The 15,216-nt window shown below is 40.1% G+C and overlaps 1 protein-coding gene across 6 annotated transcripts in view; it reads right to left on the minus strand.

Annotated features, from left to right (window-relative positions):
- Positions 1 to 14,993, minus strand: part of SIN3A (SIN3 transcription regulator family member A) — a 36,387-nt gene extending 21,394 nt beyond the window's left edge. For 2 of the 6 annotated variants that reach the window (XM_075208259.1, XM_075208265.1), the window contains exons 1-10: positions 12,545 to 12,815; positions 11,454 to 11,519; positions 6,861 to 7,072; positions 4,502 to 4,678; positions 4,212 to 4,318; positions 3,217 to 3,496; positions 2,484 to 2,750; positions 2,014 to 2,136; positions 1,119 to 1,271; positions 167 to 325 (exon numbers count right to left, since the gene is read on the minus strand). In XM_075208259.1, the coding sequence (XP_075064360.1) occupies positions 167 to 325; positions 1,119 to 1,271; positions 2,014 to 2,136; positions 2,484 to 2,750; positions 3,217 to 3,496; positions 4,212 to 4,318; positions 4,502 to 4,678; positions 6,861 to 7,072; positions 11,454 to 11,505 (1,530 nt within the window). In that variant the 5' untranslated portion in view covers positions 11,506 to 11,519; positions 12,545 to 12,815. Of the gene's footprint in view, positions 1 to 166; positions 326 to 1,118; positions 1,272 to 2,013; positions 2,137 to 2,483; positions 2,751 to 3,216; positions 3,497 to 4,211; positions 4,319 to 4,501; positions 4,679 to 6,860; positions 7,073 to 11,453; positions 11,520 to 12,544; positions 12,816 to 14,872 lie in introns of those variants that run through there. The other 4 variants (XM_075208260.1, XM_075208261.1, XM_075208263.1 and 1 more) reach the window with 4 other exon arrangements.
- Between the last annotated feature and the right edge of the window lie 223 nt (positions 14,994 to 15,216).

Genomic DNA, 15,216 nt, shown 5'->3' on the forward strand with positions numbered 1-15,216 from the left:
CATGTGAATCAGAGTATTGTTTTGAAATACTCCTATTTGAGGTTTTATTCATTGCAGTATTACAACATTGCTATGTTACATGGCATGACATTTGTTACATGATACTGGTTGGGAACCTGGTGCATTAAGCGGTTACCCTTATCTGAATAGATCATTGCTTGCACACCTTAACAGGAGGAGTGGCCCCAGGTCCCGAGTGCCGACGGATCGGACAACCATTCTGGCTGGGTCTCTGCTGCTTATTGTTCATCTGAGGTTTTTTCACAGTGCCTCCATGGTCATTCCTCACAGACTCCACCTTTTCAGCTGTGGTTTTGCTCAAAAGCTAGATGTGAAATCAAAATGTTTAAGTACCATGTAGAAGCACTCTCCATACAAAGGATTTTTACTACCCAACACAACCTTCTTTTCAAAATATGAATTAAATTGTTAAGGGGCAGATTCAATAAAGAGCAAGATTCCTACAGGACTTCGCTCTTAACTGAATCTGCCCCCAAGATGCGGAACTACACATTGGTTCCGGACATCAAAAGTATTGTAGTAAAAATAAAGGAGTAATTAAACTAAACTGTAATGTTACCAAGGAATACTTTGCAGATGTTGCGGGAAAAACACAATGCAGGATGTAATGTGAGTAGCGGTCATCGTGCTCCCCAGTGTTTTTTTGCCCACAGGTTAATTTACTTCACAGCCTAAGTCGACATATTTGGGATCCTAAAGAGTTTAATAATCAACTTAAATGGCGTTTAAAAGTGAGCTGTTGACAAAAGCCAAAACTGTAAAAAAAAAAAAAAAAAAAAAAAAAAAAACCACTAAAATTTCTTCAGAGGGAGAAAATTTAATCAAAGTATGTAATATAAAGATAAATTGCTTTGGGAATGACAAAAAAAAATTAAAGTTAAAAAGACCAGGTAAAAGGTTGAGAAGGTTAATGAATTAAAACAGAAATCCACTTTGACATAAAGACAACCATTTTCTGGGATCACTAATTCACAAGGAATCAGTGGCAGGACTGCAGCACTTTGCTGCAATGACAAGCCCTCTATAAAGAGCTGGTACTGTAATCTAAGCCTTCCAGCCTCCCAAAAGAAAATCTTGCGGATCTCGAGACATCTTACCACTGAGCTGTTGGCATCAGGTAGGAATTGTCCAAATTCTGATAACAAGTCTTCCTGGTTCTTAAAAAGTCGAGCAACCTGGGCATAGACCTCTTGCTCTGTCAAGGCTGGGGTGTAATTACCACCTGCTTCCTTAGCATTACGCTGTTCCTTCTGGAAAAACAATTTTTATAGATTGTAGACCAACATAAACAGAACTAAAATATAACCGTACACTGGAGCATGCTTTAGCGTTTACCACCCTCATCTTCAAGCATGTGAAGGATGGTTTCTATATCTATGCTGACATGACCTGCCCTTTATTAGTAGATACAGGGACTCCTTCAATAACATGGTGCTGTGTACTGTAACACATAGCAACTGAGGTTTACTTTCATTGTGATAACTGCACTATAAAACTTACAATTTAAAACTGGATGCTATGGGTTACAATATGTGCGTACATTAAACAGGACACTACTTAACATAGGGTATTAATCTTTGAGCAAATAAAAACTAGGTTGCATAAAATAAGCTCATACCCTTTTACTTATCCTTCATGGCGTAAGTTACAATGCAAACTTATCAGGTGGGCTTAACTGGTTCTTCACCAATGACAATTTCTGGTTGCACCATCATTTCTACAACTCAAAATATACCTAATCATGTTGCATATTTCCACCTTTCCTTCCATTTCATCTCAAGCGCTTCCTTCATTAGGCTTTTATTGGCTGGGGTCTTTCTGCTGTCTATTTATTTTATAACAAGATATATATGTTCCACTATAAAGTATGCCTTAGTGTTCTAACAAAATCTACATTTACAACTAAACTCTGCACCACACTACTTCAGCATTGCCCTCCACATCTATAAACTGAGAACATAAAAGGGAAGACGTCTCGGACTGAATGGTCACCTTGACATTTCGGCGACAGAGACACGATAAGCCGCATTTGTCTGGGTCACTGATTTTTGAAGCGTCATGGATCATACGCATCTTCTGTGACCAGTGTGTGCTTGAAGAGCGCTTTTTAGCTGTCTGCATAGTGAAAGAGATTGGTCACAGATTTATTGTGTGACATTGCCTCATCCCCAACAGGTGTGCAGGAACAAAGGAATTGGTGTGATTTATTTCTAATCTGCTACTATATACACCATATAATAGTGTGCACCATTGGTGGCGATACCTTTAAACCAATATGATCTGTGCCCTGAACAGTACAGATGTGCATGATTTTAAGTATTGCGTTTCTTTTTCACTAACAGACTAAGGATAAGTTACTACAAATTTACACCCAACACCACTCATAACAACAAGATGAGAAGGTCAATACGCTTTCCAACCACCACTTTGTGTGATTAACAGTGAAGCCCAGGCATTCTCACCTGATAGGTGTGTAGGATCTCCAGGAAGGCCTTATAAATGTCAGGCTGGCCCTGGAAGCGATTCTTAATTTTGTTCACATAATTGATGGCGTGGTTAAATTCAACAGGCTGGTTATTTTGCATGGTAGGCGTTGCAGCAGCAGCTGTAGGGGTGGTATGTGCCAGTGGCCCCGGTGTGTGAGGCTGTGCTGGTGGAGAGCGTGGAGAAGGATACTGGATTGGTGTGCTCTGTTGGTTTGTTGGCGTATGTGCCTGTGAAGGCACCGGCTGATAATAAAAAAAAAGAATAATTGTGCTAATTGGTCAAATACAGCAAATGGATGCAGGCAATATTATGAAATAGTAAAAGATACAAAAAAACAAAACAAACTGAGCACTACTAAGTACAAGAAAATAAAAACGTGTAGGCTCTCAATCGTAATGTTCCACTGCTAGATGAACAGTAAAATATCACAGTACACTTACAATGTATAAAATATTTGACTGGATTCTGTAAACTTATAGCAGAATATTCTTAAAATAAGAAGTCTAACCATAAATATGTACTACTAGTTTAACTGTGGAACAGACCACTGACAGAATTGTAAGTCCAGACTAAAGGCTTATTCCAGCATGTATATAGACTAACACTAGGATCTCCTCAAATGAGCACTGAAGAATTGGTAAGAGAGCCAATACACCTATGCCCTCAAAAACAAATCATCCTCATCCTGTTCAGCTGTCTAACTCTTACCTTATTGATCTTTGCTGGGGCTGGAGGAGGGGTTGGGTGTACTGGAGGAGGGGCTGTCTGGGTGGACGGTTGTGAAGGTGGAGGAACCTGTGGGACGGGGGGCTGCAGACCATGGGTTGTGATCTGGTGGACTTGTCCAGGTGTTGTGACATTTACTAGGTCATTTGTTTGCACCTCAATTTTATAACCAGGGGGTAAAAAGGTATTAAAACCCATAATTAGGTCTGGATGGCCTTTGAAAAGCTGGGAAACTCGACTGATGACTCCTGGAGTGTCAATACTATGGATACAAAAAGGAAAAGAAAACATAAAATATACATGTATTTTCAGATCATCCAGAGATATGGCTCATAACAGTGATTTTCTCTGAAAAACAACAGACTTTCAATAAGAGTATGTTTTTGAAATGTGTTCCACAATCAATTTTCATGCTACAAATGAAATTTGATTCCTCAAACTTAATAAGCGTACTATTAAATGGAGGTTTCCATTGTGAAATGTGCATAGTGGAGGGGGAAAAAAAAAAAAAGGTAATATCAGACTGCATATGCTGCTTTGGCAGACAAACATCCTCCTAGCTTTCCCAAATACTGTTTGGTATAGACACATACCTGCTGTTCAAAGGAATACCTGCAGGCTCCGTTGCCACACTATACATTTTTGTATTTACAAACTTCCCACAAACAGAAGACTTAAGCTATTATGCTTCACTGAACATTAAAAGAGAAATGTGAAGAACATTAAAAGAGAAATGTGAAGAACATTGCTAAGTATGGCAGCAGCCTTCAGCTTTTATTTTTGCTAACTAAAGATCTACTGTAAATCCCATGTAAACAATCTGGTGAGCATCTATAACAGCAAGTCAAGTCATTTACATTAGTTATGTGTGCTTCCCATAAAGCAGAAGAAATAAACAGAACATCTGCATTAACTATGCCTGCGCAAAAGAAAGATCAGTATCATGGGTAGAAAGGGCTAAGTCTGTAAGCATTTACCTTTGAGATTTGAACTCCTTCATAATATCAAGGAAATCATTGTACACCTGGGGTTGGCTGCCAAATTGCAGTTTCACCTGATCCAGGTAAGAAAGTGCATCCTCTACCTGAGAGGGAACAAAAGAAATACTCAGACGTGCTAAAATGACAAAACACAACAAGAGCAAACAACCACACCTTTCTTTACCTGTAACCAAGTCATGCATAGAGAAACATTTTTATAATTCAATATCAAAAATTGGTCTAAAAGCATTACTTTTTTGTTTTGTTAAGTGTGTCATTCCTTTTACCTTTAATCTTTGAAATTGTTGGCCCTGGGCAGGTGCGGCAGGGGAGGTCGAATGTGCATGACTTTGCACTCCAGGACCTCCATGGCCCGGCGCAGGGGTGCTGTGATGGTGGGCGCCATGTACTGCAGCAAGAGCTGCTTGTCCGTGACTGCCAGAGCTTTGAGGCACTGCCGACACCTGAGAGGAAAGTAAACAGCTGAATCGAATAGTAAAGGGAAATACAGGAGACTTATTGTCTGCAAACTGGAATAAGTTGTTTTATATAACCCCATTTCAATTAAAACATAAATGCTTGTAGCACGGGTCTCTACAAATATCTTCTCCCACACGGTGTATTATATTATAATTTACAGAGAGCCAGCCACTTTAATATCTGTATATTCCACTCCTTAGCAGATGAACAGTCCAATCAAAAATGCTCCTGCTGCCTACACTCAGTGCGGGTGGGTTGGTCCCAATATGCAAGAGAAGGCAGCTTATCAGAAAGAAAGCAGACAACTGTCTTGTCACGTGACCTCCTCTGCATAAAGCAGAGAGGTCACATAGTATCCAGTCCAGCGTACTCCCCATAAAAGTTTACCAGCCCAGTGGCATTAAGAAGTAACCGGGTAGAGACAGTGTAATATGTGCAATAATAATAGAAAATTGGCAATTATTGCCCACACTTATATTATTTATAAAGACTCTGGAGGTAATGGCCCACTTAATGGCTGGACATACATTTTTTTATACAATTCATTTTTTTTCATACCTGGCAACTAAGCCTCTGCCTGCCTGGACTGGCCAAACCTGTGGTTAGTAGTCTAACACACTCTGCTAGCTGCAGTGCTGATTATAATAGGATAAACAATGGGTTGTCCTATTACACAGCTGAGTGGAGCACACTGCAGTCAGAGTGTGCTCTCTTACCCTTCTCTGTGGGTAAGAGGGAGAAGAAGCTAGGAGAAATAGTTGTAATATTAAGTAAAAATGAGAGAGGCTTGAGAGGCATGTGGTGGAGCCTTTTGGAAAGTTGGAGGACTGCTCATTAAAGTATATCAACGTTGCCCACCACTGACTTCAATGCTGAGAAAGTCTAATGGAGCAAAGTGGAGCATTACAGAGGAGCCGTCCTAGAACACTCCTTTTGACATGCAAGTCAACAGGATATGAAAAGTAGTGCGCAACAGCTCTTGGAACCAGCAAAGAGCTCAGCTGGGAGACTATTTAATCCTTAAAAAGGTAGTGGACCTAATGCAACGATTAACAGACAGGGGACAGCTGAGGTGTAGTTGGTGAGGTGAAGAAGTCTCACAGGGGCAATCATAGTGGAATCCAGTGAGGACAGCCTGTGGAAGGGATGGCCACTTAAAAGAATTACAAAAAAGACAACAAATGAGTGCATGGACAAAGACTTGAGGCATGATGTCAAAAAAGGGATGAATTGCTTAAATGTAAGCAGCATGACTTGGCCAGTGCATGTGAGGTTGAATGGAAAAGCCAGAGTCCAGGACCACCCACTGAAGGAGCAGAATTACTATGGTATGATTTGGTTACAAAAACTTCATCTTGAAATGAATAAAAACTCTATAGACAGTGGAGTTATTTGTAATTTACTTAGAAAATGATTTAACCCCCATCATTCTTTAGCCAAATTCTGACCTGAACTTCCTACCCCTCATCATGCATGTATTTCTATTTATCAAAAGATTTATATAGTGAACACAGTAAAGTTAATTTAAACCCAGGAGACATTTTTAGTTAGAAGAAATGTATATCTAGTAAGTGGGAGCTACTAAACGTCAAATGGAATAGGAAAGTGCATGTCAGAAGATGTACACCTCATGCTATTTGTTCTACAAATATTTACTTGTTATTAATATGTGACCTGTTACCTGCTGGAATATCCTGCAAGTGGCTGTAATATGCAAATATTTGTTAGGACTGTGCCATATGGACACTACGAAAACAAGCATTTTTCTAGTTAGAAAAGCAGGCAATAGCATTCAAGGAGCTCAATCTATCCAATGTGACTGATTGAGCTAAGGAGGGGGTGCATCGACCCAGTCACTCAATAGTGATTAACCTTTACAAATAAAAAAAGGGGGGGGAGGGGGGGGGGGGGGGGGGGGGGGAGTGTAGACAGGGAACTCCATCCACCAGAGCTTAAAAACACCTGTAACAGAGAAGGAGTTTTTGCCCATCATTTAGACTCATCACCTTAAGTTGTGGGAGACTGCTTTTCTAACTTAAAGACCGCAAGCATTCAAAGCACTCCTTTTTCTAATCAGATTATTACACTTCTTGTGACATTTTACAGGCACATACACGCATAACAAAAATATAAAAAATTGAAAATTAGAAGCAGGGAGGAAATTACCTGGTAACCAGGTGTTACAGAGTATTGGATGCCCGCTGCGGGCTGCATTGCATCAGATTGTGGTTCATATGCAGGAGGTGCTGGAGCAAGTACACGGTGTTGATGGGTGAATGTCTCAGCGATTCGGCGAGGTTGGGGAGGATAAGTCGCTACCTCTGGGTCATCTACTCGGCGCTTCATCCTGAGAACATAGTCGGGCGCCAGTGATGCACCTATGGTAGGTAAGAGAGGTTAATAAACTACAAAGGGTCTTTAAGTTTTATTTAAATGAAGAGCACCAACAAATATTTTACAATGGTACACGCTTTAATTTTAAGTACTTAGTAACCACTACAACAGACGATAACAGCAAATTCCATACAGTGCGACAGTTTAACTAAAGTTCTATGGGAGGCCTCATAACAATACATCAGACATATGAATATTTACAAAGAAGTATGTACATATAAAAAAAAATTCCATCACAAAGCATTTACACTTGTTTTGGTGTACAAATTATATTTGTGTGTACATACATGCATAGTTAGCAATTATCCAATAAAAGCATAAAAAAAAAAGTTGTTACTTGTAAATGTTCACCAACCAGAAAAGCAGACTTTTTGATATTATTTACAAGAATATATGGATGAACATGGCAAGATGAAAATACCCTAAAAATAGTTTGTGGAATTGATTATTCTCTTTAGATGGGAACAATTTGAAAGGTGCCAATAGTTCAAACAACTGGGTGAACTATAGATATATTAGAAAAATTAGATAATTTACCATCAAAATCCTATGGTGGTCGAGCTTTACACTACAGAAAGTTAAAGCAGCAATCCCATGAAAAAAAAAAATTATGTGCGTTCTTTTATTTTGTTCTTTTAACATAACTCTGGCAAGTTAGAAGAATGATGGTATTAACCATTTTTTCTTGGTTTGTTTCTTCAGACTGCTATTCATTATTTATATATACAGTGTCATGGACTACCATGGCAACCACAGTCACATGACAACTGATGAATCATAGGCTTTTCAAATTCTATTTCAATTCTAAAAATATTTTCAGCTGTACCAAACGTGCATAACTTACCAACAGGAATCTGCAAATACTGTGTGTTCATATTAAGCTTACAAACTGTACACGTAATATGAAAAGCTACTAATTTGACCCAGTTAATATTAGGAGTAACTATATAGCAGCCATTGAGAGGGGACTGAATTGCACTTTGGTAAAATTTAAACAAATTATTTTCCAAACAATTTGAATAAAAGAAAACTGATCAATGATCGACCACAACTCTTCAATTTAAGTAACAACAAAATAATAATGTGGCTTTAGCTCCGTGAAAAGAGGCTACATGAAGCAATACAAAAACAGGCAAACTAATTTGATTGACCAACATCAAATGGCTGCAGAAGGCCCAACAAGCTGCAGACTCAACCCATCACCCTCAGTTTGCGGTCGGGTCTCTGACAGGAACAGGAGAGTTCCATGCATGGACCAGTCGCAAGGGCTCCAGATAAGGATCGGGGGGAGGAAGGGTCAAGTTTAAGAAAAGGTTTTCCTAGGTGGTAATGCAGCTTTAAAACCAGGACTCTACCAACACTAGAGAAAATTAATGATTTGAAAAAAAGAAAAAAAGAAAAAAAAAAAAAAGTGTAGCAGAAAACTATATACAAGGTTATAAGCTTTTATATTTCAGGAAAAAGTTAGTAATCCTACTGCAGTTATTTTGCAATTTGCAAAACTTGAACACATGATGTGCAAAAAAAACCAAGCACACTGCAGAAGATTCTATTAAATAGACTCAACTAAGGGCAAGTGCAGCAAGGATCACCCCAACCTCAGTAGGAAGGTGAAGTCCCTCCCATGCAACCTTTACATGAATACCATGCCCAAATTGTTTCATCTTTCTCTATCACACCATACAAAGTGCAACAGAAATGTGGAATTCATAAATCTCGGCAACAGGTGCCAGGTAGTCAATACATCTAAAAACATTACTGCTGGCATATATATTTTACATTCATTAACTGTCAATGGATACACATCTGCCATGACTCCTTTAAGCTTTCTGCTGGCTCTTAGATTCGACTGACTCCTGGGGTTCCACATTATTTTGTACAATGCAGGCTGTAGAACCTGTCCAATCATGTGCCTCACATAGTCCATTGTCTTAACTGTTGAATACTGCTATGTGCTCTCTGTGGTGTAGTGGCCCTTTATATCTTGAGGATGAAAAGTGTCAGTATATTGACATCAATAGGGGTTCTATTGGAAAGATAGATAGGACAATTTGGGCACCTAAAATTATGGTGTGTAGGAGTAGATTGCAAGACATGTGACCTACTATTAAAAACAGAGCTGAACAAATCCCAGACACTAACCTGTCCCTGCAGGGATTGGGTTAAGAAAATGTAAAATAGTATTTGTCATAGTTATTTCCCCTCCAACTATAAGACAACTTTATAATAAAGTCACTGTCCAATAAAATGGCCAAACTAAAGATGCACGGAATGATTTTTAAGAATATGCAACAAATCTACCTATCAAGACCAACAATGTTTCATTAAATGACAAACAGTAACGATGGATGTAAAATTCAACACAGAGGATTTATGTATTTAATACATTACAGTGAGTTTGTGTGTGTGATGGAAGAGGGGTCTGTGCAGTTAGGACATAAAGTGAAGCATCATCACAATTATTTGTTGAAGACTAAATAAAGTGGTTCATAATTTATGAAAATATACCACCACTTTACATTTATGGCTTCACAACTACTTTATAAGTGAGTATTTTGGTTCTAAACACAGCACGTTGCAGTGCTGAAAGTTCACCATGCTCTGCAAGTCATTGACTTGAGGCAGCAGCAATATAATTAGACTGAACAGCTAAAAACAAAACCACAGACAGCAAACTAGAGACTATCTCGCAGTTTGCATTGGGGAATGTAAGATCATGTGACTGATGTAAGTTAGTATATTTTTTTTATCATCTATCACTTTCAAAAACATGGTGGCTTTTTTTCTTGTTTGACTGCTCAAAGTATTTATTTTGATTTTATGGATTGCTTTTTCTTTGTCCATAATCTGTACAACATAAAATACTTTTTACATACATCCCCCCTTTTTTTTTAAAAGAAAAAAAAACTATCAAAAATAAGATTTTAAAAGGGCTCAAATTCTCAAAGCTGCTTGAGCTAGCCAATCAAGTGGTTTTGGCACTATGATATATAGCGACTCACATTCAAAATTCTCTCGTCTCTGATGTTGGTATCTGCATGTCAGTAAGGACAGTGTGCATCCATTTTAAATGAACAATCTCTTGATTTTGACTCATTTAAACTTGAGCAATATTGCAATTTATCCACAATTCAATCAAATGGCCACAAACATGATCATTGTCTGATTATTATTTTTTTATGAAATACATACTGCTACTATGAGTCTTTAGGAATGTACAATATAGGAAGCATGAAATATTTGTTTACTTAGACAGAATGGGCAATCCAGATGTCAATAAATAGAGTACTTAAGCTTAGTTTACAACATGCACATTCAAGTTAAAAAGTAGATAGGAAGGATAACACATGTAAATCACTTTTATATGAAATTTTTGTATCGACATGAGATCATTGCCTGAGAGCAGCTTAGTATAATAATCAATGTAGATGATAAGGAAATCACAAATGTAGTCTAATAGTCATTGAAATTCGGCATTTTAACCAAATGTGAAATCTATAGTAGGAAAGAAGTACCAGATTATATTTTGGCAACTATATACATGTGCTTTAGCCTTTCTTGATGAAGCTAAGCATGCCACTGTGAAACTTTTAAAAAACGCATTTAGTCCATGAAAAGGATTGGTCTGACTAAAATGTACCTAACAGTGAAACAGTACTTATGAAAACAAAAACTTATAATAGAACAAAAATATTAAGATGTATATTTACTAAACTGCAGTTTTCAAAAAGTGGAGATGTTGCCAACAGTAACCAATCACATTCTAGTTATCATTTATTTAGTACATTCTACAAAATAACAGCTAGAATCTGATTGGTTGTTATAGGCAACATCTCCACTTTTTCAAACCCACAGCTTAGTAAATATACCCCTAAGTTTATGTGAATAATTTAATTCGCAAAATTCAATTACACATAATTTTACGAAACATACTAAATATTGTATTTTAACTATACTTATTTAGGTCTTGAAGCAAATGTAAATCTATGATTGCTCACAAAAAGATATGCAGATATTAAATAAGGAGCAAACTAGACAAGTATCCTTTTTATATCTTAAGTGCCATGTGTTGGAAAAGGAGGACTTCCTATTATATCTAAATGTACTGTCACACTGGTACTTTGTGTGTCTGCATTTTAAGCAGGTTTAATCCCTACATATGTTGGCACATTATAACAAATGGATATTCTAAATCCATGTCTTTGTAAACACTGTAGCATACTAGTGTAACAAAGGTTCAGAAAATACATTAATATATCTAATCATTACATCTGCATAATATCAACATAACAGTACCTTAAACAGGCAAAAAACTACTGTAGCATATGTTTCTGCTAACAGTGCGGTTTATTTTAAGCCACTTACTTGGGGTGCTGTGTAAACTTTCACAGAATAATGGAAGCACCCATTGAGCCATTTCTGAAGGACTTTCTAAATAAACAAAGCATTCTGGCAGTCACAGAAGAGCAAGACAGTACAGTAAACATGTTATCACAACACATAAGGACTACTACTATTTTCCACATTATTGTTGCAACAATTGTTCAGTAGGCCAGCACTACTAACAATAACATCCCACCAAAATATTCATAGTATATCTTGTAGGATATAAGATATCAGTCTCCAAGCCCTGACTAACAACACCCCCCTTCTCACAATATATCAACTAACACACCAACAATAAATACACATTGGCCCGCATATTCCGGGCAAGTAAATGGATGTTATACAGGTGGAATCTGCACAACACACTGCCTCTCAATATGACATGGATTTACATGATTATACAATTCACTTGCATTTGAAATACCCCTCATCAATAAATAGTCACTTATGCAGCAGACAAATGTGCTTACAACTGTATTGACCATGTTTGTTAGTCTTAGAAACCGACACATTTTCGGTGACATCTGTTAAAAACTTGGGATGTTGCTGAAAGCATTACAGTACCCACTGAACAACACCGAGAAACCTTAATATTAATGCTTCGTAAGCACAGACATTAGCCACAAAGTAAATATATTACACAAAAACTGTTGTGAGATTCCCGAGTACAGAAAATAGCCACCACACCATAATGTGACCCACTGCCACATCCCACAGTACTGAGAGCCCACCCATTACTAGCACTGGCAAGAACCCCATCCACTGTCCCCAAATCACACAGCACCTCCTGAGAGCCGAATGGCACCATGCTCACCATACCGAGGGACAACTGTACCACCAAATCTTATGCTTCACATTTACCCCCCATCTTTCCAATATATCCCATATCAGCTCATCCCCCACTACTAGCCCCACAGACCACACTTCTCTCTAACATTTGTCCCCACCACCACCCGAGCATTTACCACCTTGCAGACCCCATGAAGCCATCACGTTACTCCCAGCTTACTAGATCCACCCATAACTTATACCGTCTCATACTATGGTGCTCCTGCTCTCTCCCCCCCTACCTTCGATTAGGCTTATATGCTCGGTTCCGCTCTCCGGTAAGCGTCCATCCGTTCTCCTCTGTCACAGGGGGAAATCCCGCCTCCGACGCCCCGCACGGGGCGCGCCAGCTTATTGGCCAAGGTCAACCGCCCATCATGGACGAAACCCAATAAGTTACCGAGAGAAAAAAAGATCAGGGAGGACCAATAGGCGGGGCAACAAGTCACGCCTCCGACCCTGAGCTCTAACAGGCAAGCGCGAGCGGAAAACGGTAGTCAATGGATTTAAATCCCGCCCACTGTTCTACTTCTATGACGAACAATGACCCGCCTTGTTCCATTGCTATTGGTTACCAACCTGAGCGTTGGGCGTGGAATGTTATCGTGTAGAACGGCGGACGTCACGCCCCCACTCGAGGACACGCCCCTTCGTGTCGTGTTTACATGGGAAGAAAGGAGCATAGGCCGGAGAGTAGCAGCGGGTGGTTATGGCGGCAGCAGAGGTGGGGGGAAGCCCACCCGAGACAAGAGAAGCGGAGGGTAGAGGGTCACAGGAGAACTGATGGGCAGATAGACATGAGCAGGGAGATGTAGAGGACTATGTCTGCGAGTCGCTGCCTGTGCGCTATGAGCGGTACAGGGTGACCGGGGGAGGAACACTGATCAGAGGATGTAACTCCCGACAGGCGGACAGTACCGTGCAGATAGGGACGATACACATGGCTGGGGCCTATCTAACCATCTTGTCACTAGATCTCCGGATCGGTTCCTTAAATTAACATAGCAGCGCTGATGCATATTCTGAACCAAAATATTAAATAAGCCCGTTGTACCGAACCTCCCCATGGCCGATGTAGAGCAGTATTAACCCCAGAAGGTGACAAGCGCTCAGTTATGTGGCACACTGTATAACCACCCCCACATACATACACAATGTGCGAGCGATCCATACATTCTCCTCTGCATTTCATCCTTTACTGGCCTTAGGAAAGTGATCTATGAGAAAAGCCCTGTTCCCGAAGACTGCATATTTTTTTGCAGTAAAGGGAAAAAAAACGCATTGGATTTAATACCTAATAATTCATGTTTGTGCTTTCTTTTCAGCTGGTGTATAAGCAATTTGGGAAAATATGGCAAATATACACATAAAGCATGCAATGATGATGTATATAACACACTGGATCATTAGAAACAAGCACCATACAACAGTTTATCCATTTATTTTTCTCCTAAAAGCTCGGTTCCTGCAAGCCTTAAAGGAGAACTAAACCCAACCTAATGTTATCAATGTCATTAAACAGGAACCAATTCATAGGGGGGCTCTGTAATATCAGCTTTTGGTGATTGGGTGCTATGATGCTGCACATACTGACACACACACATAGCTTACTGTAGTGTGATGTGTAAACAGGTGAGGAGGTTAATCAGACTGCTGTGATGTAATATGTAAGTCAGTTTTACTGATCCAAGTCACTGGCCAGGGATGGGGGGCACAAGTCTTTATGTCGATGCAGTAACCAGGTTTCCATCTACCAAGCTCCCTTCTCACAGATGTTATTAGGTGAGATGTGTGTGCACTGCCCGTAGTGACAGTCAGATGTAAGTAGTAGAAACAGAACCCTTTGGGGACCTTTATATAAATGTCACCAGACTGCTGCATGCAATACTGCTGTGTGGTTATATGCACCGTAGTCAGACACTGATGCCGGAGTAACCCAGCCGGTATGGATAGTCCAGATGATTAATAAACGGATGCACCAGTAAGAGGCTTGGATTGCACTGCCCGTCTATGTCACCGATTTAAACCAAATCGCCTCGACTCCAACATATGGAGGATCTCCCAGAGCCGAGTTACCAATGGCTGCAAAGTTGCGTCTGTTTATTATTATTTGTTTGTGCAGAGTTCTCACCGACATATCATGTATTTTCCATTTGTTGTTCCTCAGTGAACCTCATGTATGATAGTCCTGTATAGAGCACCGACATGTCATACACCACAGCTCGTTCCGCCAATGTTACCAAGCTGATGATTACTACCAAGCAGGACTATTAGGCTGCTGGCCCCAGCTCACCTTGCCGAGACATCTCTACCAAATGTTACCGTGATCCACAATATTACAACACATCATTAGGGCTGCCCGCCCCCTTCCACTACATCCCTTATCAGCCCCTTCCCCACTTCTGACCCCACAGAGCAGCGTGTCCTCCCCGGCTCCCCGTACAGCCCCTCCACCACCACCCGGGCATTTGCCACCTTGCAGACCCCACGAATCTAGCCCAGTACTCCAAGCCTACTAGACCCACCCTTAACTTGCTCGGTCTTACTCTATCATGCTCTGCCCCTCCTACCTTCGCCTAGGATTATACACTCGGTTCCGGTCTCCGGTAAACGTCCACCCGCTCTCCTCTGTCACAGGGGGAAATCCCACCTCCAACACCCTGCACAGGGCGCCACCGTGCGCGACAGCTTATTGGCTAAGTATAAACGCCCATCATGGACGGGAACCAATACATTACTAAGCGAAAACAACCGGGGAGGAGCAATGGGCGGGGCAATAAGCCACGCCTTCGACCCTAAGCTCTAACAAGCAAGCGCGAGAGGAAAATGGCCGTCAATGGAATGAAAGGAGGCCCCGCCCATTTTTCTACTTCAATCTCAAACAATGCTCCGCCCTCTTTCATTTCAACTGGTT

This window comes from Mixophyes fleayi, chromosome 4, assembly GCF_038048845.1.
Source record: "Mixophyes fleayi isolate aMixFle1 chromosome 4, aMixFle1.hap1, whole genome shotgun sequence".
Lineage (NCBI taxonomy): Eukaryota > Metazoa > Chordata > Amphibia > Anura > Limnodynastidae > Mixophyes > Mixophyes fleayi.